General features: G+C 38.4%; 4 protein-coding genes across 8 annotated transcripts; 1 reads left to right on the top strand and 3 right to left on the bottom strand.

Moving 5' to 3' along the window:
* Positions 1 to 634: 634 nt before the first annotated feature.
* LOC117626251 (scarecrow-like transcription factor PAT1) lies at positions 635 to 3640 on the top strand. 3 transcript variants are annotated; one of them, XM_034357916.1, is made up of 3 exons: positions 635 to 910; positions 1681 to 1779; positions 1870 to 3640. In XM_034357916.1, exon 3 carries the CDS (start codon positions 1889 to 1891, stop codon positions 3503 to 3505), a length of 1617 nt encoding a protein of 538 aa, XP_034213807.1. In that variant the 5' UTR covers positions 635 to 910; positions 1681 to 1779; positions 1870 to 1888; the 3' UTR covers positions 3506 to 3640. The 3 variants fall into 3 exon arrangements, with proteins under 3 accessions (XP_034213807.1, XP_034213806.1, XP_034213808.1); XM_034357917.1 differs by having other exon boundaries at positions 638 to 910; positions 1895 to 3640; XM_034357915.1 differs by having other exon boundaries at positions 636 to 910; positions 1681 to 3640.
* A 5170-nt stretch (positions 3641 to 8810) lies between these two features.
* On the bottom strand, positions 8811 to 10160 carry LOC117625480. The gene is made up of 2 exons (XM_034357030.1): positions 9953 to 10160; positions 8811 to 9412 (listed from the first exon to the last, which is right to left on the bottom strand). Exons 1-2 carry the CDS (start codon positions 10158 to 10160, stop codon positions 8811 to 8813), a joined length of 810 nt encoding a protein of 269 aa, XP_034212921.1.
* Positions 10161 to 12180: 2020 nt separating this feature from the next.
* LOC117626250 (probable WRKY transcription factor 20) lies at positions 12181 to 17879 on the bottom strand. Of its 2 annotated transcripts, none has more exons than XM_034357914.1 (6): positions 17391 to 17879; positions 15683 to 15847; positions 14589 to 15126; positions 14325 to 14490; positions 14084 to 14242; positions 12181 to 12976 (listed from the first exon to the last, which is right to left on the bottom strand). In XM_034357914.1, exons 1-6 carry the CDS (start codon positions 17631 to 17633, stop codon positions 12487 to 12489), a joined length of 1761 nt encoding a protein of 586 aa, XP_034213805.1. In that variant the 5' UTR covers positions 17634 to 17879; the 3' UTR covers positions 12181 to 12486. The 2 variants fall into 2 exon arrangements, with proteins under 2 accessions (XP_034213805.1, XP_034213804.1); XM_034357913.1 differs by having other exon boundaries at positions 14084 to 14245; positions 17391 to 17857.
* A 1579-nt stretch (positions 17880 to 19458) lies between these two features.
* On the bottom strand, positions 19459 to 23566 carry LOC117626249 (FRIGIDA-like protein 1). Of its 2 annotated transcripts, none has more exons than XM_034357911.1 (3): positions 22419 to 23566; positions 21511 to 21686; positions 19459 to 21421 (listed from the first exon to the last, which is right to left on the bottom strand). In XM_034357911.1, the coding sequence occupies exons 1-3, from the start codon at positions 23467 to 23469 to the stop codon at positions 20882 to 20884; spliced, it is 1767 nt and encodes a 588-aa protein (XP_034213802.1). In that variant the 5' UTR covers positions 23470 to 23566; the 3' UTR covers positions 19459 to 20881. The 2 variants fall into 2 exon arrangements, with proteins under 2 accessions (XP_034213802.1, XP_034213803.1); XM_034357912.1 differs by having other exon boundaries at positions 21511 to 21596; positions 22419 to 23557.
* Between the last annotated feature and the right edge of the window lie 3624 nt (positions 23567 to 27190).

The raw sequence follows: 27190 nt of genomic DNA, 5'->3' as shown, positions 1-27190 counted from the left end.
AAATAACAATGACCAAATTGAAAAATAAGTAGATATACAAAGACCAATATGCAATTCAGCTTTAATTTGTGTATAGGTTTAGTTTCAATTAAATGATGTTGTGTTTATTCCAACTTGCGATCATCGACTCACATATCCTAACTTTACTCTTATGCCACACAAAAGAAAAAATTAGTTCACTCCGATATGAATACCTCGTTCCGCCGACCATTGTATATATACACTTTAAATAAAAATCTCAAGGAAAAAAAAATTTTTTGAATAAATAAATAAATCACATACTCCTTCCTTCACGTGTGGGAGGTGTAAAGGTAACAATTTCCCAGCGACATGTTACCTCGAAAGAATCTTGCAGACATCATTCTTGTATGTTCCAAGTCAAACAAACATCATTGCTCCCTTTGCCTTTGGTCTTTAATTGTGACCAAAGCATATGACTAATTGAGGCACATAATTCCACGGAAAAGGATAACCATCAGGGACTCCAAAATTTCAGCATTTTCCAAGACATTAATGTTTCCTAATTTCCTTAGATGGTCTCTCACGTCACAAGTCAAACATGACCACAAGTAGGTCGTATATAATACAGGAGGATGATCAACAACAAGAAGAAGAAGAAATAGGATATGGAATATCTCCTAATATTAAAATAAATTTTTTGGGCTGTAATGTAGTATTGTCAGTGGCAGCAGAGTAATTGATGGAAAGATTGAGGTTTTGAATTAAGCAGCATTGCCGTACCTGTAAGAGTGAGATATTTTTTAGGTAGGAGACAATGTTGTAAAACCAACAAACTTTGGATCTTCATATGAACTCAAAAGAAGCAAAGGAGAAGACGAAAGCTGAAGGCTGCAATAATCATATACCATTCATATGTCAAAAACCCAACTGGGTTTTCACCAAATTCCTTGTGAGTCTTATTTTCAATCTTTTTGTGTTCTTCAAGTTGGATTTTTTACTATAATGTTTGCTGCACTTGCATATGTTTCTTCAGATTTTGTACGGATGAATGCATTTTGTGGATAACTTGGTGGTAAATTTTGTAGCTTTGAATTAGTTATTTAAAGCATGGATTTTTGTTCTGGGGTAGTAATTTATGGGTTTTTAAAAGGTGGTTTGTGGCTTGGCGTTTGAGTTGTGAATTCTTCTTATCTGTTTGTTCGAATGAAGATATGGTGACGGGTGATAGCTTCAGAATTCCAAGTGAAAGCCTTGTTGTGTGTTTTAAAGTTTCTCTGTTTCCAAAATCTTGAATGCTAAGGTTAAAATCCAAGGTCTAGACTATTTGTTCAAAATAGAAAACGAATTTCAATTCGGAGGGGATAAGTACCCTCACAATTCAGAGAAGAAAGTCATAAAGAGCTGGAATCATCAAAAGGCTCTCTCTCTCTCCCCCCTTATCTGGATATAAACTGAGAAAACTGTACAGTACATTCCTAGATATCTATAAGATTCTCCTCCTTTCCCACTTTACTTGTTTGAAAAGGATGAATATTTGTGGTATGAAAGCAGTTCTATACTTGGTATCGCAGATAGAAATTTTGTTCACAAAATGTAGGTAGAATGTGCTGCTATGATCTCACATGGGTTTTGCTTCAATATTTTTCACTACGAGTGTTAAAATATTCTTTTCTTTTTCCATCTTAATAACACTACTTGTCTTGTTACCTTTCTCTGCAGAACATGTACTCTCTTTAATACACCACCAAATCCAAGCACAGTTTTCTTTGAATTCTCTGAGATGATTATGATGCATCTGCATGATTTGAAGTAGCCAAGGTTCGCTCTATATGACAACAGAGTTTTCAGTTAAATTTGAGAAATTGTGTGCCATAACAATTTATTAGTATATACGTTGGTTGCAATCAGTCAAACGAATTGGCTGAAAATGCAGGAATCACAGAAACATATAATCCCAAATGTTTCTCACGGATGTGGAGAACAGCCTGTGGAAGAACCAGAGTCCTACTCTTGGCCTCCTATCCCCAGTGTTGACCACCAAGCATCCTCTGATGAGGTTATACAAGGAACACAGCTTTCAGTTCAACACTTGGCACAGTACTGCACCCATGAATCTTCGTCAGGAACCAGTACTTACCACCCTGTTCACAGTTCTCCATCTAGTATAGGTTTCTCAGCAAATGGAAGTCCAACATCACATCCAGATTTGCAGAACTACCAGTCTTGTGGCTCCCCTGTCAACCAGTCGTGCTTATCAAATGATACGGATGACTTGGGGCACAAAATGAGGGAACTGGAAAGTGTTTTGCTGGGAAATGATTTAGATGCCTTTGATATGTATGCCATCACAGATGAGCTTGGGCCTAACCAGCTTTCTTCAGAAGCAGAGAACTGGGAACAAATGATGGAGATGATCTCCAGAGGTGACTTGAAAGAGGTCCTTTGCGCTTGTGCGAAGGCATTGGCAAATAGTGATATGTCAACAACTGAATTGTTGATGTCAAACTTACGTCAGATGGTGTCAGTTTCAGGTGAGCCAATCCAACGATTAGGAGCTTACATGTTGGAAGGTCTTGTTGCAAGGTTGGCTTCTTCAGGAAGTTCTATCTATGCAGCCCTAAGATGCAAAGAGCCTGCCAGTGCGGAACTCCTCTCATACATGCACATACTTTATGAAATCTGCCCATACTTCAAGTTTGGGTATATGTCAGCCAATGGAGCGATTGCAGAAGCTATGAAGGATGAAAGTAGAGTTCATATAATTGATTTTCAGGTAGCTCAAGGCAGCCAGTGGATTACTTTAATCCAGGCTTTAGCTGCTCGGCCTGGAGGACCCCCACAGATTAGGATCACGGGCATTGATGATTCCACATCAGCTTATGCACGGGGAGGAGGACTTGGTCTTGTGGGACAGAGGTTGTCAAGGCTTGCAGAGTCATGTAATGTACCCTTTGAGTTCCATGCAGCTGGAATTTCTGCTTCTGAGGTTCAGCTTGAGAACATTGAGGTTCGACCAGGAGAGGCAATTGCAGTGAATTTTGCCTTCATGCTGCACCACATGCCAGATGAGAGTGTGAGTTGTCAAAATCATAGGGACCGGCTGTTGAGGCTGGTTAAGAGCTTGTCTCCCAAGGTGGTGACTCTTGTTGAGCAAGAATCGAACACCAATACAGCCCCTTTCCTTCCCCGTTTTGCTGAAACATTGAGCTATTTCAGGGCTGTCTTTGATTCAATTGATGTGGCTCTGCCAAGGGAGCATAAGGAGCGGATCAATGTTGAGCAGCATTGTCTGGCACGAGAAATTGTTAACATTATAGCTTGTGAAGGGATGGAAAGGGTAGAACGTTACGAGCTTCTCAGTAAGTGGAAGTCAAGATTTATTATGGCTGGCTTTTCACCTTATCCACTTAGCTCCTTAGTAAATGGCACTATCAAGACTCTACTGCAGAGTTATTCTGAAAAGTATACGCTTGAAGAGAGAGATGGAGCTTTATATCTTGGTTGGATGAATCGAGTACTGGTTGCCTCTTGTGCATGGAGGTAAAAGCACACATGAATATATGCGTGTCATGGTCCTATGGAACCCCGAGATAAAACTCTTCCTAAATTAGCTTTACAATGTTGTAAAATTATGCTTCCTCAGTAATAAACTTTTCACTAAACATCTTTAGACCTCCAATCTTAAAATCCCCCATAAAACTATTTTTTTTTTTTTTTAAAAAAAAAAATGCAAATCTAATACAAATCTGGTAAGCTAAACTTGATATACTGTTTTGTGCTACATAATGCCTACTGATGAAAACAAGAGCTGTGCTTACAAGCAACATATCAGGTGAAAACTATGACAAAACGGGGAAGCACAGCACAGGGTTTCCTCTCTGTCAAATATTCTGAGGTAGGATCCAGGTTTTGGCTTCCAGTTGAATCATACTCTTCAGTTTCCTTGTCTGTCATATTAACCATGCTCCCTGCAATTGTCCTGCAAACTATTACAGCCCTTTTTATCTTGTTCCTCCTAGTAATGGTAATGGTGCTTTCACCGAATTCCTTGCTATTTGTACTCAATTGAATCTCATTCTTCAGTCTATTTTCTGTGTCAAAGTTTGATTGAATTATCCTGCAAACTTGACAAGTCTGGCCCTTACAAAGCTCAGAGATTCGCTTCGACTCTCCATTGCGACGTACGAGCCGCTTCCATGGAGTTCCTCACCTGCAGGGCGCTTTTGATCCTACTTGATGGTTTTGAAGGATTCATAACTGCTCCTTGGACGGTCACCTCAAGGATATTCCCTGACGGGTTTCCAATGTCACCTTAGACACTAATTCCAAGCATTGGCAAATGCATAGTCGTAGGTGTATAGCTATCTAATCTAGATAGGACTTCAGTCATATGTAGCTGAAGGCCTCCAAATACTTCAGCATGTCCATAACTTGAAAGGTTGCAAAAATTTAACCTTCTTAAGTGCATGCAGAAGTTGACTAGTGTTAAAAACTAATTTCAAAAGCTTTAGAAATTTGAATATGGTACCGAAATACATACATAGGCTTTTTATCACAAATGGTCCTTCACGTTTACGAAATTATCACAATAGTCCATGAGGTTTTTTTGTGACACTAATAGTCCTTAACGTTTGGGTTTTTTTATCACAAATGGTCCCTACCGTTATAAATTCTGTTAAGCGTGATGTGGAAGATAAGTGGAGCCCATCTGTCCAATTACATTGTGACATGTGGATAAAAATAATTAAATAATTTTTTAATGAAAATTCCATTTTTTTGTCTGCAACTTTTCTCCCCCTCTGCCCTCTCTCTCCACCCTTTTCTCTCCATCTCCTCCCTGTCCTCTCCTTCTCCCTCTGTTTTTTTCTTTCCCACTGCCACCTGCAAGAAAAAAAATATAAGATATACAGTTGGTCTCCACCCTTCGCTCTCCATCTCTTCTCGCAACCCGCAACCCGCAACCCATGCCCAACGAATCTCTTCGTACAGTTGGTCTTCAACTTTATAATTTACAAGCTTACATGAGCTGTGTTGTCATTTTGCCCATATCTGATTGGTATTGCCATATTTAAGGGCACATGGTACTTGAAAGCCACATTATTTTCCTTCAAATACAGAAACCAAAACAAGAATTGAACAAGAATCGACAAATTCCTTAAATAAATAAAAATAGGTATTTACCAGGTGGAGAGATGGGATCATGCCCCAAAAAACTTCTGCAAAAGTTTCCATTCTGTCTTCTTGTATCTACCAAGGTGAGAAACAAAAATTTGAAGAGGCATGATATCAATACACAGCCTACTAAAAGAAAATTCCTAGCCAGAAAACAAAACAATATAGGAAAAGAGGTGACCGAGGCATAGTTTACATGATTGGTCTCATCTTCCTCTTGGATTCACTATTTGTGAAAAAACTGCACTTGTGTTTAAGTCTTCTACAGTAGCCTCACTTGCAGTGCTCTCTTCCTCGATGGTCAATGTGGAATTGTGAATTGCATAAGCATCATTTGCTTTATCTTGAGCAACAACTGCTTCTCCATCAGGGTTTTCATGCAGTTGAAGTGCGAACTCGTGGTTCCAAAGTACGTCACCCATTGAAGGACGTTCAAGTCCATGATCAGCTAAGCACTTCTCAGCTGTCTCTGAAAACTTGTTCGGACACTCAGGATTTATAGGGGGTCCTGCCTTAAGATGTGGATCAATAATTTCGCCGAGAATTCCCTTTTTTCGACAATGTATAGCCCAATCTGCAAGACTAACTTGTTCCTTTGGCAATGTAGCATTGAGCGCTGGCCTTGCACACAAGAAGAGATGCGATGGAGATGGGTTGCGGGTTGCGAGAAGAGATGGAGAGCAAAGGGTGGAGAGCAACTGTATATCTTATATATTTTCTTGCAGGTGGCAGTGGGAAAGAAAAAAACAGAGGGAGAAGGAGATAGGGAGAAGAGATGGAGAGCAAAGAGTGGAGAGCGAGGGCAGAGGAGGAGAGAAATGGAGTACGGAAGGGGGATGAAAAGTTGCAGAAAAAAAATAATATTGAATTTTCATTAAAAATTTATTTAATTATTTTTTATCCATATGTCACAATGTAATTGAACAGGTGGGCTCCACTTATCTTTCAGGTCACACTTAACAAAATTTATGAGGGGTGTCATTTTAGACTCAAAAACTGCATAAACCAACTGAGATATTATCACATTTGAACTAAACAAACGGGAAAACCAACCGCAATTTGCGAGTTGAGGAACCGCACTGCAAGTGCGATTGCGGTGGCGGTTTGGAAAATTCCAAGTTTGCGGTTACCGCAAACCACAAACATTTTTTAATTAATAATAAAAATATGTATTTTTAATTAATTGATAGCCGTTAGATGAATCTAATGGTTATGATCATACCTAATCTAATTGATAAATACATAATTATTACGTTATTTACCCTTTAAAATTTGTTTGCTAATAATTAATTTGGCTAAGTTGGTGTGTTTTAAGTTCTATTTATTTTATTCCAATATTCTCACTGCTTGGGCTTAGAACCATGGGAACCTTTATAGACCTTTAAATAGGCTATAAGCATGGCATGCAGGGTAACAGGAGATGAATCTAGCAATGTGACTGTATGACTTTCCTTTCAGTTATTTCCTAAAACGTTAATTGACTCTGTGGAAGATTGGACTCAAAAGGCTTCAAAAGAAGCTTCAAAGTTAGGCTTCAAAAGTATGGAAGATTGGATTTTTATAACACAAAAAGATCCAACTTAAAAGACTTAAAATTGTATAATTAAGGCACAAAATATCTCAATCGGTTTAAACCGTTAATTCACGGCAACCAACTGAAATTGTGGTTTTACCGCAAAACGTGGTCGATTTACTGTTTTAAAAAACACCAAACGTAAATAGTCGGTCGGTTTACAGTTCGGCCAAAAAATCGTGATAACCGAACCGCAACCACCCCTAGAATTTATAACGGCAGGGACCATTTGTGATAAAAAGACCAAACGTTAAGGACTATTAGTGTCACAAAAAAACCTCAATGACCATTCGTGATAATTTCGTAAACGTGAATGACCATTTGTGATAAAAAGCCTACATACATATAAATCAAAATGAGAGCAAAACATTTATTTACCATATAGCTGTGATGTGTAGCTTCTCTGGTATGCCGGTTACCGAGTCGGAATCTCTCTGCCATGAACAAGTAGTGCAGGAGGTTTACTATCAAATTTTACCTTCCCTAAAGTAGTGTTTTGCTTCTTTTGTTAGATCTTTCAGCTGGCCGGCCAATCTGCCACCTTGTTTCCAGTACACTTCGCATTCTACTTCAATGATACCCACATTGCATGCATTATTTCTGTGTGACTGAGCGAGAGAGTGTTGCACTATTTTATCCTTGCCAGTTGCAGATTTTTAAAGTTCTAATACGAACAAAATAACCCATAATTATACCTTGTACCATCCTGTTATTGTTAGTCACATTTATATTTTATACACATACTGATAACTGCGGACCTGAATCAATTTTGAGAAAGAAAAAAAAAAAACAAGAAAAATATATATTTTTTTTTATACAAGTGACAACGGGTGAGGGGGAAAAATTGAAGCTTAAACCTTACACGCAAAGGTAAATATTCTTAACCACTTGAACTACAAGCCGCTTGCAGAAAAGCCTATTTTGTTCTATTTAATATAAAATTGAATATAATAATAAGTGTTGATTTTCTCACTCCTATTTTGTCCACTTACGTACCGTATTTTCTTAAATTCTTAAAATACTATATTTTCCCAAAGCAAGATCTTGGAATCCAAACAGCATTGTGTCTTGTTTTGCTTGAAAATTAACTTGCACTAATGAAATATAGCAGTGGAGTTTTAGGCTACAAACGTGGCGGCATGCTGATACATTGTCCATTGTCCACTAAGCAAAAGACAAATGTGTGAATTAAGGAATGTTGTGTCTTATATGAAAAGACCAAATCTGGATGCTGCCGGCCAATCTTTGAAAGAAGCCAAAAACCCGGTTGCCCTACGTCCCTTTTTTGTCAAGAGTCCTGGTTTCTTGTGCAGTGATTTTTCATCTAGTTTTGGTAAATTCTTACATTTTTGCTCTGTTTGTATTTCGTTCTTTTGTATATTTGTTGGGTCCATATAATTGACCTAAAGGGACACTTTTGATTTGATCCGTGTGACTCATAGATAGCCTTGTAATTTGTTAATTGCTTCGTCAATTGTTTGTTTCTATGCAGTCTGCATGTATATGAGGATATTCAAAACCTATTGTGTGGTAATTAGATTACCAAGTTGCTTCACAGGCTTGTAAACAAGTAGCTGCAAATTTTTTGCTCCAAAACAAGCAGCTGCAGCAGGGTGCTTCACTTGTGGAAAAGGGCCTTCACTTGCAGACCAGTGAACTCATGTTCGAATCTCCATGACACTTTGAGAAAACCACCCTCCTCCTTGTAGTTTAAAATATCACTTGTATTATAAAAAAAAAATAAAAACACATGAACATTTGTGTCTTTTGGTCTTGTATATGGAACCCTGAGGAGGAACCTCTGGTCTTCTGCTCTAATTTGTATTCTTGTTTTTTCGTTTTCTTTTTCTTGGTTGGACAAGATATCTTTTGTAGAGTGACAGCTTTACTATGTTAGAAGATTATGCTTCATCAATAATACATGGAACTTTTTCCATATACATCTTCAGACCTTCAATATCAAAATCCCTGATAAAACTGATTAAAAATCTCGATGGAAGTTCAATACAAATCTGGTAAGCTAAACTTGATATACTGTTCTGTGCTACATAATGCCTACTGATGGAAATAAGGGTTGCGCTTACAACTTACAAGCAAATACATATCAGGTGAAAACTACGACAAAACAGGGAAGTACTGCAGAGGGATTCCTCACTATCAAATATTCTGAAGTGGAAAGCAGCTTTTGGCTTTCAATTGAATCAGACTCTTCATATTCCTTGTCTGTCATATTAACCATGCTCCCTGCAATTGTCCTGCAAACTATTACAGCCCTTTTTATCTTGTTCCTCCTTGTGATTATAATGCTGTTTTCACCGAATTTTTCACTACTTGTACTCAGTTGAATCCCATTGCTCAAGCTATATTCTGTGTAAAAGTTTGATTGAATTATCCTGCAAACTTGACAATTTGGAGCTTTACAAAGCTCAGAGACTCGCTTCAAGTTGCCACTGCAGCAGGCTACCGTTGTGCCATAGAACCTCAACAGCTCGTTTCCATCTACCGTGCTTCTTGGATGGCTCATATATCCCTCTTTGGCCATCTTCTTTACCATCTCTCTGTACTTCTCAAACCTTTCAAGCGTTTCTATGGAGTTCTGCACCCTCAGGACCCTTTTAATCCTGTTTGATGGCTCTGATGGATTTACCGTTGCTCTGCGGACAATCATCTCAATGACATTCCTCGATGGGTCTCCAATGTCTAGCTCTGATTAAAGAATTAAGACAAGAAGGACATGTACCTTAAGAAACAGTAATTACAAGCATTGAAAGGTAGTCCTAGGTTTATAGTATCTATATAGGATTTCATTCCAGTCTACATGAATAATTCCAGAAGAAGAGAGTAATAAAGCAAACACTGTAAAATATGATAATGGTGTTTGCTTTGCTTGTCATATATTTGTGGTCGTTACCTAACACGTTAAGCTTATGGGGTCTAGTGGTTGTCTAACAAGTGGAACTTAAAAATGGAGATGAAAAGCTACTTGATTACGTTGTATCTTGTTTAACGAGGTTTCATGAAAAATTATAAACAACATCTGTCTCCATCTAAAACCTCACTCTATGGACTCTTGCAGGGAGTAAGGAAGAATTTACGCCATTTATAGTTCTCCCTATCGCTTCGAAGATGGCTGCTGCTGCAACGATATGATGCAGCAGTTTACTGCTGAAAACTTAATTCAAAATCCTTAAAGATCTTTGTCATTGGTAATATAAAGCAAAACCAGAGCAAAGCTATGAGACTTACCATATAGCCGTGCTTGTGTGTAGCTTCCCCGGTGCATCAATTCTTGGGGCGGAGTCTCTTTGCCATGAACAATTTCACCACCAGAATTTGCCTTTCCTGAACTGCTGTTTCTTCTGTTACGTATTTCAGATGCCCGGCCAACTACATCTGCCACCTTGTTCCCATTGCACCTGACATTGTCCTTCAAAGACACCCACAAAGTATGCATCTCTGTTTGATTGACCGAGTGACTGAGTGAGAGTGTGTTTGTGTGAATTCTAGTTAACTCGTACTGATGCGGTATTTTATCTTTGCAAAGTTGCAGATCTTTCTGAGTTTAAATCAAACAAATGCACCCATAACTATACCTTATACTTGATACTGTTGCTGATGTATAAAAGAATATGCGACTTGTTACTATCTTTTTTCATTAACAAGAGGCAGGACTGGAGCCACGGTAATCGCAGTAAAAATTAAAATAGAATAAAACTGATAGTTTTTTGTTTTTTCCTTCTTTTGAAATAGATCACTTCTTTTATCCTCCGTTTGAATGGTTGATTTTTTGGGGGTGAATAGTGGAAAAGTTGACAGATAAGTCACTCTTACTGTCACTCTACAGAACCGTACATGAGATTTTCACCTCATACGGCTCCTCGTTCAATTCTTTTGAGAATGAAAGAATTTGGATCTGACAATAAGACTAAAATTGCTAAAAAACAATAACTGCTAAAAAACGATAATCACATTAAGTTGAATGTAATCGTAATCGAAATTACATTAATCACTCTTTTCTATAAGCCACTAACACGTTTTTCTCACTAATCTACCAAAAAAAGGGGGTCGCCTTCTTTTTCTTTTTTTATTTCTCTTCAACACATTGTCTCCCTGTTATTCTTTTTTCTCCCAAAATATTTCTTATCAATACAAACATGCTCTGGTGTACGGCTTTAAGCTCCAATTAAACATTCTATATTACACATCTACATCCATACTATTTTGAAGCCAGAAAAATGCATATACAAAAAAAGTTTAGTCCTTTATTTTCATGTCAAACAAATATCTACAGAGAACATTTTAATTTTCGTCCCGGGCATTCAAAAGTCGAGCACCAGCCATGCTGAAATGGATATTATACCAAAACAAAATACTAAATGACATATTCATAAATAAATATAAATTAATGATTAAGATGAAACAAGTCCTTAAGAAGAAAGAGCAAAATACTACCAAAATACTTTCTTTTTTTTTTTCTTTTTTTTGGGGAAGAAATTGAACTTGGACTGAGCATGGGTAAAACAAATTAATTGTGTACTTTGAAGGGGCCTTCAGGGCCTTCAGGGCCTTCAGGGAGTGGAGTTTTGGGCCACAACGTGGCTGCAAGAGTGCATGGTGCTACATTATCCACCAAGCAAAAAGACAAATTATGTATTTAAGGAATTTTGCATCCTATTAAACAAATACAAATGCATTTAAAGAGCAAGTTAAAATGCTGCCATGCCAGCCACCAGAACAAAACTACAAATAATTCTCCTCTCCACAATTTATCTTCTTCTGGCTTCATCTGTAATGATTTTTCTTTTTCTTTTTTTTCTTTTTTGTTACATTGGAGTTCGAACGGTTCAAACTGGGGTGGAATGGGGGAAAGGGGAAGCCACCACCACCGTGGTGGGAACCCATTGGCTGTGTTCACTGTTTTGGTAAACTTCTTACTTTTCACTGTTCTTTTTTCTTTTCTATTTAGAGTCCAGAATTTTTACCTCACAGATTTTGATCCATGTGATTTGTTGCCTTGGTCAATTAATAGATTCTATCTAGTCTAAACGTATGAGGAAATGAAAAACTACTTGTACTTCTGTGTGGTGGTTGGATTACCAAGTTACTTCACAGGCTCCAAAACAAGTAGCTGCAAATTTTTTACCCCACATTGAAAGGCCTATAGAGAACCGTTTGTCCTTCTCTCCTGGAGAATGGAACAATTAAAGCTCAAACCCCTCTACACAGCAGGACAAGAGTCCCAGCAGTTCACAGGGTCAGCATTGATCTTCACATTGGGACCATTCTACAATGACAGGCATGAGTACAATTTATCTTTTATCTCGTCGTTTTATTGCAGCAACAATTTCGCAATCGTCAGACGCCCCCGGCATCTACATTGCTCAAGCTTTAGCAACAGGGTTCACAATGCCAAGCAAATTTAAGACTCAGGAGCTCAATAAGCTCATCACACAGGCCAAGTAGAGAAACAAAACTTTCTTATAAATATTGTAAAATTTAAGCATTTGATCGAATTACAACACATGCGGTCAATGACTCTGAATATAGTATCAGTATTAATTCATATTTGTACATAGTATTCCCTGACAAGTAAATGTTGCACATACATTAATCGGACAGAGAAGGAATTTCGCAGCAGGCACCTATACCACATCTTTGAAATAGGCAAAGAAGAATACCTTTTGTTTCTTTCTTTCAAATTGAGATGCCCTTTGACCTTCACCCGTGGCCAAAAGAAGGGGAAAAGTAGCTTATTTCTGTTGGCTTCATCTTAAGCAATTCTATGGACCTGTTAGTACCCTTCCCATGTTCTGTGGATATGGATAAGAGGAATGATTTAAAGGTGGAATCTCGATGCTACGTGATTCACTTGGATTTTCTCTAGATCCGTACTGATTCATGCCACTATTTAAAACACCGTAGTATGTTGAAACAGGGGTAGTTTGAATGGCCTTAAAATTGGAACTAGTGTGAGATTGGCGTTCCATTAGTTCAGAGTGCAGTTGCAGGTGCTCGTTGGATTTATTTTCAGCAGCAGAGTTGATTCCAACACCAAGATCGAGGCTTATGGTGTCACTTTCTTCTGATCTAATCCTTGATGGGCCATTCACAGTTGTTGGTCCTGAAGTGTCATGGCTACTATTCCTTGCAGTTGGGACGTCATGGTTATGTTTCCCCTCATATGTAGTTATGACTGCTTTTGGATCATGGGATGCCCTCTCCACATGTTTTCTAACAGGGCATCCAGCATTGGTGCACTTGTAATAGCTCCTGCATAGCATGTGAGAACGATGAGAAACCCCATAAACCAGTTGGAAAAAAGTATCAGTTTAAAAAAGGCTAGAGCCAAATATTAGCCACACGATGAACATGCACATATGGGAGATACACGTAATAGAACCACTTCCTAGTTATTCAGAAGCAACATTGTAATTACAAAGTTAGCAGGGTACATTTACATATATGATAACCAAACACACTACACAAGCATGATGCAGGTTTATCTCTAACCCAACACAATCCAAAATAATGAGGTTACATTCCAAGGTAAATAATTTATAGGTCGGTTCAATTACAGAAAGAGATCTAGAATACATCTATAATTTATTCTTTTGTTCCTTTAAGTTTGACGTTTAATGCAATTACTGGGGTAAAACATCAGGCGAAATTAGCAATATTCCAAATACCCCAACCATCTGTGCTGAAGGTGCCACTTCTCAGGAGTCCTTTATGAATAAGCAGGGTCTGCACAGCCCTCTATTTTCTTACATGAAAATGGGAAAGTGGCTAAGGGAGATGGTGGAAAAGTTCCAGTTAAACTAAATGAGAAGAATTGCAACAGTAGCAAAAAAGAATTGCACAATTACCTACACTAAAACTTAATTTTGATGCAAACAGTCACTTAAAGAAAGAGAAAAAAAAAAGGAAAAGAATGGAAGGCTAAAAGTTCAAATTTGAAAGACATCAATTTTTCAAATCATAGCTATCAACTGTCAGACTAAGTTCTTATACTGGATTTAAGAACATCCGTATTTATTCCTTGAGTGTGAAACGGCCAGAGGGTGGGAGAGTGAACTACCAAAATCCGTCCTTACAATACCGTGTTCCATTGCAGAGAGATTGGGATTTAATTGTTTGAATAAATGTTATCATTAGCTCAATATTTTTCAGAATAATCCACTAACCGTCAGAGAAAAAAGCCCAACTTTTGTATGAGTATCAGAAAGTTATCAAATTCCATTAATGGTCAGAGAAGAACGCCCAGCAATTTTATGAGCATTCACTAAGTTATCAAAGAGGCACTAAAGCTACATGTTGAAACAGATGAAATGACTAAGAATTATTGTTGAAAACCATCTGCCTGATGATAAACTATACCTTGGATTAGGATTTCCCCTCACCACTTTCTGACCATATTTCCGCCAGCGATATCCATCATCCAATATATCAACCTCACTCAGAGTCTGAACAACAACTCGTGGTTCCCGGATAGGTTTAACAACTGGTGTGACATCAACCCCACCAACATCCATCCTCCTGCTTAACAAGTTTGACACTTTGTTAGTTAGGGAACATGAACAACACAGGAAAAACATAAGCATTTCTTGAATCTCTATACCTCCTTTTTGAGAATGGGTCATCGTCATCAATCTCCTCGGCCATCCTATTAGATAGTGAACCTGTGCCTTCTACACTATCATCATTTACTGTGACAGGAGATCGTTCAGGAGTACTATTTGGCTCATTAGTACTCGACATTTGCCCATATATGCTGGATGGCTTGTCTACAGAAAGGAACAAGATTATTGGTAGATATCTACTGATAAAAGATTATTGCCCATATATTCATAAAATAGCTAAAGAAAAATACTCCGATGCTTACCATCACGGCCGATCAAAGAGGAAGCCTTTTCAGATCTTTCTTCCTGGATAGGCATCATAGCACCAGTATTATATCGTCGACTAGGTTGAGGCTTAGGATGATCATGTGTACCCTTGTAGATAATTTCTGTTATCTGTCCATCATGAGATCGCTCAAACAGCTTCTTCACTTCACAACTAGGATGGGTACATTTATAATAACTGCGAGGAAATTCACTTCCTTTAACGTGTTTTTGTCCATATTTTCTCCAGTTATACCCATCATCAGAAGATATGACTGAAGGCCCACTTCCTTTATGATCAAACTGTGATGTTTGGACCCCAGGATTTGGATGTCCCCTCTGACTTAAGTCATCTGAATCACCTTCAGGAGGTGCACTAGCTCCTGAAGTGACCATGCAAACAGGTGCTGACAAACTCAATTCATTTGAGGAGACCGCCATCTCACTTTTAACCAAAGGTGGAGACACGAGTGATTGAGGCTGAGCTTGACCTTGGACTAACTGGTCATTTCTCTGGTGGTTATAATCTGTAGTAACCTTGAATAAATGTGAAGCATTAGGCAACTAGTACTTTACAACGACTTTGACACACTTTCAGATATATAATGAACTGAAATCAAGATATATCATTGTTCTATAATTCAAAAAGAAATATGAAAGTCCATCTCGACAAAGAGATTCATCTACCACCTTTTGTTTCAATTCTTCTTCCAGTTTCCTCAGAAAACATTGGTTCTCTATAAAGCATTTTCAGAAAACAACTGTAGAAAACTTAATAAAGTATTAGTTGACACAAGAAAACCAATCCAGTACTCATCATATAGCGCTTGAAGCACAGAGGAAGTATGGAAGCAATACCGTAGCAAATTAGTTAAGCTTTAGAACAGGGACTTAAAAGATTTTGAGGCATTAAGTAGACATCCACCGATATTGCAAGTTTAAGTTAGTGCACAAAATAGGCCAAAGACCAATCAGCTAAACTTTGGATCTAGGCCACCATTTAATCAGTATCTTTCACTACATAAATAAAACGTAGTCCTCATAGATGCAACTACTAAAAGGATAAATGACCAACAATTGATAAAGAAATTACCATAGTTGATCCAGCATGGGGCTTAAACTCGAAACTTCCATAATTTCTTTCATCAAAGGTATCGAAATCAGAGCATATTGTGGTTGCTGAATATGTAGTAGAACTCAGAGAACCGTACATCATTTGAGGCTTCAAAAAGGACCCAGTAGTTGGGGAAGGTTCTGCCTATAAAGATCAGAAACAATATATTTTCATTCAGGAATTCCTGATCCAGAAGACTTTTGATGGACCGAAGAGGCATGTACAGAAAAAAGAAAATTTGCGAAAGAACAAGAGAGAGAGATGGCCAAGAAGATTCAGAACAATTTCCAACCCCTTTTAATGTGGCAATACTTAAACATACTGTTACATATCTGTTCAATAACAGGAAACTCTGACAACTACTCAGGCATTCTTCTGATTGGCATCACTTAACAGAGATGTAATTTGTCCATCCATCCTAGACTACCAAAATAACTCTAACAAGTTCCTTCATTACCGATGCAAATGAAACAAATACTAGTAAATAAAAGATAAATTTCTTAAGTAAATCCACTAAAGATTGGAAGAGCAATATATTTATATGGATTACCCACATAACTGAAGTTATTGCAAACAGCTTTGAACAAGAACAATCATCTCTAATCACAATCAGCACAATGAAGGTCATATCCTCCATAAAACACATGCCAATGACGACTTATATCAACACCTTGACCCACAAACTTTCTAGCCTTCCTATTCCTTCCCTGCTGATGCATTTATTCCTTATTCTACATACACAAATGTAAACGTTTTTGTCGTACTTGCATCCACTGCCACCGTTAAACAAAGACAAACAAAAAGGCTAAAACCCACCACCAAAGCAAAAAGAAGAGAAGAAAGATTCATTATGTGAAAAAACAACACAGTCGATAGTAATAAAGAACAACAAAGTTCAAAGAGTTGTAAATGAAAGCCCCATATTCCCAAAGCATTGCTGTCGAACAATCCATACAGGCATAAAGAGAAAAGACCCAATAGGCCAATACTAGCATTACATTACTCTTAAACAGCAACAAAGCATCAGAACCTTCGGGTCCCATCCTAAGCACCCACATATAAAATCCCACTGGTTTATTGAAAAATAAAAAGAAATAAAACATTCGCAGCAAACCCATTTAATTAAATTCACTGTTATGCCACAAAACAAACGGAAATTGTAATCAGAATTTTCGAATTTGGCTGAAGGGAGGAGCATCTTTTTAGCTCACTCATCATCAACATCACATCAATTTTTTAAGTCCACAAAATTCCCTCCTACAGCATATACCACGGGGCAAAATCTCAGGCCGTTAGACCCAGTTCCCTATATACCCCATGTTTGGTCACCAAGAAAATGCCTGAGAAAAGTTCAAAATTAAAACTTTTTCACTGCAAAGTCAATCTCAGTTGCTCAGAGCAGTAGAATAACTTTAACACTCCAATTACCAACATTTCCTTTTCTCAGCAACCAAACAGAGCCTTACATTTAATTCAAACCCCAAAAAAAAAAAAAACTTCAAAATAAAAATTAGAAGATCATGTTTATTTTTTATGTATCTTCCCACTTCCCACACTTCACTGAGCAAGCCAAACACAGCATAAGATTCAAAAAGAGCATTTGCTTTTCCTCAGCAGCCAAAAAGAAAATAAAAATCAACAATAGAAAATAGAACAAGGATCGAAACAAAACGACGTCGAAGCAGACCTTCATGTTGGAGAGGAGGACGGGGGACTCGAGAAACGACGTCGGACTGAGGCCGGGAGGGATAGTGAGGCAGGGGGACCTCGAGATCGGAAGCTTGGCCGGGGACATGAGCTTGTACTTGGCCCCACCACCACCACCAGTAGAAGAAAAAAGGGTCGGGTCAGACCCGGGATTGAAGTCGGTTAGACCCGGATCGAAGTCATCGGAGGGTCCAGAGGGGTGGTCGAGTGTGGTTGCATCCATTGAAAGCCGGTGGGTTTGGGTGAGGGGCGAGTCAAAACACTGTCAAAGGGAAAAGGAGAGAGAGTGGGTTCGTTTTTGTTCAGAACAGGGGAAGAGGAGGGAAGGGCAGAATGGTAATCTTCGGGGTGTCTGTTGTGTTTTGGAAGGTTTTGTTGTCAGAGAGAGACGTGGGTTGACTTGTGGCAATGGATCTGAGTTTCATCTGCGGACTGAGCCACTCAGAGACTGAGTTTGAGTCATTGAAGACGTTTCCCCATTTCTCATGGTTAAAAATAATATTTAAAAAATCTTATAGCCATACGAGTTAAATTTAAACTTAACTAAAACATTCATACGAAAGTTAAGGAATGTTTACGTAATCTTAATTTTAGTCGTTGGATTATATTCATTAAATATATTAGTAGTTTTAAAATACAATTCAACAGTAAAGATTAGAAATCTATAACCAATCTTTAACTTAAATATAACTATTCAATTTCAAGATTGCATTGAGTTGGAATAAATTAAGTGGCTCCAAGTGTTGACTTGTGAGCCTATTAAGGAAATCTTATGAAGAGGCTCATCACAACTTGGAACCACTTTTGATTTATCTACTCAAATTGGTATTTTTACTGCCAGCATTGATTTTAGTCAAGACTACTATAGGAAAAGAAAAAAAAAAATGCAAAGATACTCTCATCAGATTTAATAGGTGAGAATTTATGTAACCAACTAAACACATTTGAGTTATTTGATTTTCATATCCCTAATCGTCAAAGAAATGGAGAATTTAAAAGCAAAGAGGGAAACTAGGAAAATTGAACCATCTATAAAGAGACTAATGATTTACGTTCTCAATGAGTTCTCAATTAGTCAAGGCTTAATGATTTTTAGTTTTCTTTTGATTTGCTAACAAGCAATAATTATTGAACATGCTACAAGACCTTTTTTACATGTTGATTTGCTAACACCCATATTTTACATTGATTTTAAAACTTCATTTAGATAAGACAATCGTTATATGGTCTTTTTTCCCATCAAAGTTAGAAAGGGGGAGAAGGATTTTCTCTCCCACACGCACTGCCAATCGTTATGTGGTCTACTAAACATTAGTTGAGCTCATAGACATGATTTAAGTTTCTTTTTCCCTTACTTTTTTTAAATAAAAAAAAAAAAAACCGATTAAGAGTCACCTGTAAGTTCGACTGATGATAGCATATCTAAAAGATACGAGTAACATCAATAGAGTAAAGTTTTAACTTCATTTCATTAGTCATTAAATTAGGCTGATACGAGACTTTAGAGGTTTGAATAACTCAACCCTTTCATGTAGTTTAATTGACTTCAATAAATTGGTTCGAAAGAGTATATAGTCTTAAAGAGGCAATCCAGAAGTTGTCCTTGTGCTTCCAACCATTGGAGTAAATTGTATTGTAACAAAAACAATGCATTTTGTATCATAACTGACCGAGCAGAAGAAGAACGAACCAAAAAGAATAGCCTAACTACATTATACATGTCACACCCCAAATTTAGCAAAACTTACCGTCTTCCAAAATTTAGGTGTGATTTTCTTTTGAAAATAAACAAGTTTATTAATTTTATTTTTGTAGAAATAAGTTATTTTACAACCAACACCACATACTATTTATTCCAGATTATAAAATTACATGAAAAACCTCAAATAATGAAATAAGGTTCACCAGAGTTGGTAGCCTAAATTTATAATTATACAGTATTTATTTTGATTATCTCACAATTTATACATTGTCAACAACCTAGAAGTTCATAAAATAATATAAAAAAACAAAAAAACCCTAGAAGAATAAAGGCAGGCAAAAATAAGTGCAGAAGAAGAATGCATATCTTGATCCCCAACCCTAAATAGAGCTTCGTTCAACCATAAGCTATACAAGTCCAACGGGTCAAATAAAATGAAATTAAAAATTGAATGAACAGATTTTCACTAGATGCAGGAAGAAGGGAACATCCATAAAGTGACCACATGTAGAAAACGAAAAGCTCCAATGGCGACTAAAGAAAAAATTGATAAAAGAAAAACATGAACGAAATAAGCCCCAGAAACAAGGTTTCTGGAAGAAATCCTAACTTTCCTTCCCTGGTACCCATTTAATATCTAATAGCAGAACAACTCCATTAGGAGTCGATAATGGAGCCTATCTGAAGACCCCTACTCATAGGAAGGAGTTGTTGCTATGCCGTTAGGCTGCACGCCATTGGCCAAAAAATCGTTACATCCAAATGGCAACGGTACACATAATAAATAAGAATGGAGGAGCAGCACAAAGCTTCCATTCTGTTTTACACCAGCTCTCGTGAAAAAAAAAGGAAGGAAAAAAAAAAAAATCTATCCAGAGATGGATGTTACACAAAGATGAATACTTAATAGGGCAACCAAACACTTTCCTTCTACTCAAACCTCAGAAACAGAAGACAGCCCCATTTTTTAGGCATATAGGGGGATTTATGCTTTCAACGAGCAGCATCTACTATTGAAGAGGAGCTAAAGTTTTGCAAGCTACCAAAGAGGTCAAGATGGGGACAAAACAAGTCCCTTCAAGCAAAATTAATGAAAAAAGACTTCCTATTTCTTAAAACCAAAGACAGGAAAAAAGACGATTACTTGTTCACCAACACTACTTGCTCTGCAACGATTTGTTGATCACAATGATCAACCTAAAACCAACATTAAGTTCCTATTCAATATAGGTAAAAGTCATCACCTCTTTCTGAGACAGAAAAAGGGAATGCACCTCAAGTTCCTTCGGTGAAAGGCAGAGTACTTCTGTTGTCCCTGTGAAATGGCAGCACAAGGAGGAGAACCCTAAAACAGGTAAAAACATGAGCATGTCTTTCCCATTTTAGGAAAAATGCTCCCGGGGAAAGAAAATGGATGAAAAGGTCCTAAAAGTAGACTGTTCACAAGAATTAGTGCTAAAAAATGATATAAAAATCAGCTTTTCTACTTTCAGGCTGATTAGTTTATTAAACACCCAGAAAAAGAAAAAAAAAAAAATTTTAATGGATGACGCAAACTACTCGGAAGCAAAAAATTTTGTTCACGGAAGTAGACATGTGATGCCATACATGCAACCACTGATCTTAATTACCAAGTCTTGTTGCTGAACTACAATTATGGTGAACAAAAAAGCAGACTTTGCTTTTTTGATAACCAGCATTGTAAAAAAAATGCAAAAGGCATCACACCATCCAAAAGTATACTATCACAGAACAAAGAGTAGCAAGCACTACTGAGGATAGTGAGATGGAGGATGGTACTCAGGGGGTACACCATATCCACCATAGGCAGTTTGCCTGTTATAATAGCCCGACGGCACATAATGGTCGGATGAGTATAAATGGTTACTAGCAGGGCCCGGGTTCCCAAGAAAACCCATCTGGCCTCCTGCAAAACCATACAGCCCAGCTGATGAACCCGCATAAGGGGGAATTGGAGGAGCAGTGCCTGACAAGGCATAGGCTGGCAACAAACCTGCTGCATTGATACTATTTGAGACTGTTGCAGGGCCAACTGGAGCAGTCATTCGAGGATGCTTGTTTTCATACTGCTGCTGCTTCAGTTTTTGCTGCTTTGCTGTCTGCTGTTTATGTTGCTGAGGCTTGACAGCAGGAGCTTCTGCATGGCGTTTTCTGTTTGCTTTCTCTTTCTCCAGCTGCTCAAGTCGCTTTTGAAGAACAGCCGGTGGATACTCAGATTCGAGCTTGAGGTCTTCAATAACTTTGATTACTGATTTCAAAGCACCGGTTTCTTTGGCTGTGGCCTCATTCTACAAAGAAACTTAATGAATTGTACGCCGCAGATGAACTATTAGATTTTAAGAGAAATTAGGTAACATATAAGAGAAAGTGAAATTACCATTGACTTGCGGGAGTTATTTCCATCCTTACAAACTTTCTTAGCGAGCTTCTTAGACTCTTTCAAATAGGACTTCAAGAGGGGAACTGGTGGGAACTTATCAGTCAGATCAAATTCAGAAATGAATTTAACAGCCAAAAGATGTTTTCCCTTACTTACAAGTTTCTGAATGAGATCTGCGAGCATAACATTTTACAGTTAAAATCAGAATCTACCCTAAGCAAAATAACCAAAAACTGTGCAATTGGGCAGTTAAATAGGTCCATCCAAAAGGCAAACAACAATCCTACCATACAATGCCCTCTATGGAAAGTATGATGCTAAGCATTGCCACTCCTCCCCCCCATAAAAATATGCGACGTGTTTACACATTGAGAAAAATAACTGGATCTGTAGCTCTCCCCAGCACATTTTTTTTCGCCTCATGCGTATAAAGTTCCATTAACCCTTCTAAGTAGTAAGACCATACAAGCTCTACTCTCTCTTCATACTTCTTACTCAGCCTTCTCCTACAGCTTATTCATAGAGGCTAAAAATCCCAAACCTTAGTTGTTCGCCATTATGTATAAACTGCCCTCAGTAACCAAAGTCATTATTTGAGCTTATTTATCACTCTGCCTCAAGTTTGTACACTACATGATTAACAATCAACTCAAGAATTCATTCTTCCCATGAATAATAATCTATATTTCAAACACAAATAGCTACTTAGTAACTAGCATCCATTACGAACTCTGACTGCAACATCAAAGCAATGCAATTTGATAATGCTAAATTGAAAGATACACCAAACACAATCCATTAGCTATGACTATGAACATTTGATAACACCAAAACTTATTTATCAACATCGAACATAAATTAAATAAAAAGCCAACTTGAATGTTTCCACTAACAGAGAACTCTACCTGCAATCTTATCTCCCAAACCAATTTTCTGGCACAATTCGATAGCTTGCCTATACCGCGCAATAATAACAAAATGATCAACAAGCTCATCCATCTTGAATTCAGACTGCAGTCCATAAGCTGCCACCAAATGCAAGAATCCCAACGCCTCAAACGGGTTTTCACCATCCATACTCACCTTCCCTTTCCAAGCCAACGCCAACTTCTTGGCTCTCTCTCTCACTTCGAATCCTACATCCGGTGAAACCCCCATTAGCACTTCCAATAACAGCACACCACTTCTCCTCACAGCAAACAATTCCGGGTCCTTATCTCCCTTATCCCTCCCGTTCTCACTATAAAAGTCATCTACTGCATCTAAAACCATCGCAGCAGGGTCCTTGGCGTACCGTATAGCTCCCAGGAGCTCGGCCCGGATGGTGTTTCGGTTATCCAAGGTCTCATTCATATACTTTCTCAACCCCATTGCATCCATTCGCTCACAAAATGCCACCAACTCTGGCCGAGGAGGAACTGAAACCGACTGAAGACTCGTACCAAGCTCAACCGTGTTCCGGGTCGGAGGGTTTGATAAAGAAGGCTCCTTTACCACCTCGGTCGACGAAATTGATGAAGAAGGTGGGTCCTTTTTTATCCGGGTTAGTGTTTTGGTGTCTTCCGTTATCTGGGCCAACGTCAACGATGACAAAGACGGGTCTCCTGCTATATGGGTCGGTAAATTCGACGAAGAAGAGGGGTCCTTTGGTATCTGACATGAAGAAGAAGAAGGGTCTTGTGGTTTCTGAGATGGAGGGTTTGATGAACAGGGGTCTTGGGGTATAGAAGAAGAAGGATTTGAGGATTGGGACTCGAGGGTTTGGAGGAGCTGGAGTTTTTGGTTAAGGGAGTCTTTGATGGAGGTGAAGTGGGAATCGAGGTCAGACCAGGTGAGATTGAAGGAGGAGAGGACGTTGTAGTGGGCTTGAAGCTCATCGAAGGCCTTCTTTAGGTTCTCTTTCTTTGTCTCGATCAGTTCAATGGCCGCTGACATTGTTTCCACTGTCGTAGCCATTGTTTCATGAAACTGAGTTCAGCCAAAACCCCTGTTGAGAAATTGCCAATGCACAATGGAAAACGCTAGTCGAAGAACTGAATGCCGAAATAACCCCAAAACCACATTTTGAAAAATAAATAAATAAATAAACAAATAAAATTTCAAAACAAAAACAAAACAAAGACAAAAAAGGAATAAAATTGAATCTGGATTTCCTTTGCTATGATTTGCTTGATTTCTCTTCTTCGCTTCCCACCTCATTTTTAAATTTCATTTATAATCACATCAAGTGGCTACAAAATTGGCATATCATCTATATATATAAAGCAAAAGGCAGAGAATGGTGAAACATTCAAAATGCCAGAAATTGCTCTTGGTTAATGCAAACATTAAGAATTGAAATTATTAATTAAATGAGGATAATATGGTAAATTCACACTTTTTTATATTTAAAAAAATTTAAATTAAAAGAAAAATCAGATAATGGATCCTATTTTTATGGAACACAACTACCCATTATCTTTTTTAATTCTAAAATAAATTTATTAAAAAATAAAGAATAAAAAAAAGAGCCTCTCGCACGCGCGAAAGCGCATGCGGATAGGCTAGTACATGAATTAAAAAAACTTTTAAAAAATCAATTAACTCACACTTAGCCTATGTTATATGTATACAAATGCGGGTACATTGATATGATAAAGTATAATACGTCAAATATCAAAAATCTAGAATACGATTAGACAAGAACACAACAATTAAAGTAATATACTATGAGTCTTTTAAGTTGGAACTGCCGAGGGCTTGGGAACCCTCGGACAGTTCAAGATTTACGATGTTTGGTCGTTGCAAAATATCCTATGGTTGTATTTCTTTGTGAAACTCGTTGTAAGCAGCGTAATTTTAATTCAATAAAAGAACAATTGGGTTTTGATTATTGCTTTGTTGTTGATGCTATAGGACTGTCTGGGGGCCTCTGTCTATTATGGAAATCTGAGTTGAACTTAGCTATTCGATCCTCTTCCACCCACCATATCGATGCTGAAGTAGGAGGTATTGGAGACTCACTACATTGGCATCTCACTGGCTTCTATGGCTATCCAGCTACTGAAGATAGACATCTCTCTTGGAACTTACTTCGTGATCTTGCTAGCGAATCCCGTCTCCCTTGGGTTTGCATGGGCGATTTTAATGAGCTTCTTTACGCCAATGAGAAAGAAGGGGGTCTTATACGCCCTGTCCGACAAATGTTGGCTTTTCGAAAAGCTATTTCGGATTGCCATCTTGATGACATGGGCTTTGAGGGGGCAACTTTTACTTGGTTTAGCACAAGAAATGGCGGAATAAAAGAAAGATTGGATAGGGTGCTAGCTAATTTTGAATGGTGATCACTCTTTCAGCAAGCGACAGTTCACCATCTCCCCATTCTCCTAGAAGCTTCGCCGACTATGAAGCCATGGCGAAGAAAGAGTTTTTTCCGCTTTGAGAGTATGTGGACACAACACGAGGACTGCAAAAGTATTATTGCCAATGCATGGAATACTTCTTTTACAGGCACGCTCATGTACCAAGTGTGTGAGAAGATTAAACCACCAGGATCCAACTTATGCAATGACAACGATCAATGTTTGGTACAACCAAGGCTGAAATCCAGCGGGTACGTAGCCAGTTAGATGTGGTGTGGAGACAACCCAATTCTGAGAACACAACAGCAACATACCATCTCCTCATGTCCCAACTTGATTCTCTTCTCTCTAGGGAGGAAGCTTTCTGGAAGCAGTGATCTAAAGTCTCTTGGCTAAAAGAAGGAGATAGAAACACACGTTTCTTCCATCAAAGAGCAAGAAATCGAAAGCAACGAAATTATGTTAAAGGCTTGAGGAATAATACTGGAAGATGGCGTGAGGATGAACATGGCCTTCAATATGTTGTGTTGGACTATTTCACACATCTCTTCACTTCATCTGCCTCTGGAAGTGAGGGGGAGATCATTGATGCTGTGGAATCGAGAGTCACACCGGATATGAATAATCTATTACTCACAGACTATTGTGATGCAGAGATTCACGAAGCAGTTTTTCAGATGTACTCAACCAAAGCGCCAGGTCTCGATGGGATGCCTCCAATTTTTTTCCAAAAATATTGGCATATTGTTGGATCAGATGTCACAAGAGCTATCAAGGACTTTCTTTCTTCAGGTCGCCTGCTTCAAAAAATAAATTTCACTCATGTTGTCTTCATACCAAAGGTGAAGCACCCAAAAGACATGTCCCAGCTGCGCCCGATCAGTTTATGCAATGTTTTGTTTAAAATCGCCACGAAGGTTTTAGCTAACAGATTAAAGCTTATCCTTGACAAAATCATATCTTCCAGTCATAGTGCATTCATTTCCGGAAGGCTTATCTCGGATAACACCATCCTTGCAGCTGAAATAATTCATTACCTTCGTAGATGTCGGCAAGGTAAGAAAGGATTCATGGCGCTAAAAATGGATATGAGCAAAGCTTATGATCGCATTGAATGGAGTTTTCTTGAAGCTATTATGCGAAAATTGGGTTTTGCAGAGCAGTGGATTCAGTTAATGCTTACTTGTATCTCAACTGTGAGCACAGGTGATACCAATCTATACAATGAGCTGTTTTTTATTACCTAAATATGTCTGCGAGGATCTCAACAAACTGGTTGCACAATTCTAGTGGAATAGCTCTACTGAAAACAAGAAAATTCATTGGATGGCTTGGGACAGGTTATGCACTCCAAAAGAAGAGGGAGGCCTGGGCTTTAGAAATTTGCACGCTTTTAATCTAGCTTTGTTGGCCAAACAGGGGTGGCGCCTTCTCCATAATCCGGACTCCCTGATCACGAGAGTACTTAAAGCCAACTATTTTTCAACTCGTTCTTTTCTTGAAATTGCGGTAAGTCCTCATGCCTCTGTTGTGTAGAAAAGTCTTTGTGAAGCAAGAACAGTTATTATTCAAGGCTCCAGATGGCAAGTGGGGAGCGGGGATACAATTGGCATATGGGAGGATCGATGGTTGCCACAACCCAATAGCTTTCGGATCTTCTCTCCCAAGCGTGAGCACAGTGCTATCACAAAAGTATCAGACTTGCTGCAAAATGTTTTCTTTCCAGAAGAAGTGATGCTCATTTGCTCTATCCTGCTAAGTCTGCGTTTGACACCCGATATGTTGGTGTGGCATTATGATAAAAAAGGTATGTTCACAGTTAAGAGTGCCTACCACGTAGCCAGATCTTTGTATTCCTCCACTGGCAGGGCATCCTCCTCAAATTCGGATGCAGTCGCTAGGAATTGGTCTCTACTTTGGAAAGCCATTGCGCCAGCCAGAGTCAAGACATTTTGGTGGCGTGTTATCTCTGGAATATTACCTACGAAAGCAAATTTGGCACGAAAAAAGGTGTCTCTAGATGAGGAATGTATGTTATGTGAGGGCCCAGTCGAATCTTCAATTCATATCCTTTGTGACTGCCCGTTTGCAATCTGTGCTTGGCGTAGTTCGACATTAAGTAGTAGCAGGTGGAACAATGACGCTCATTCACCCAAGGATTGGGTATTTCGCTGTGCAGAGCAACTAAGCTGTCATGACTTTGCAAATTTTCTCATGGTTGGTTGGGCAATTTGGGAAGCACGAAATGGATTGCTATGGAATAATAAGAAAAGTAGGCCTGAACAAGTCAGCTTGCATGCATCTCTGAGGCTACAAGATTTTTTGCGGGTTAATAA

This window comes from Prunus dulcis, chromosome 4 (genome assembly GCF_902201215.1).
Source record: "Prunus dulcis chromosome 4, ALMONDv2, whole genome shotgun sequence".
Lineage (NCBI taxonomy): Eukaryota > Viridiplantae > Streptophyta > Magnoliopsida > Rosales > Rosaceae > Prunus > Prunus dulcis.
The sequence above is the reverse complement of the archived record's forward strand: the minus strand, read 5'-3'. Positions and strand labels throughout refer to the sequence as shown.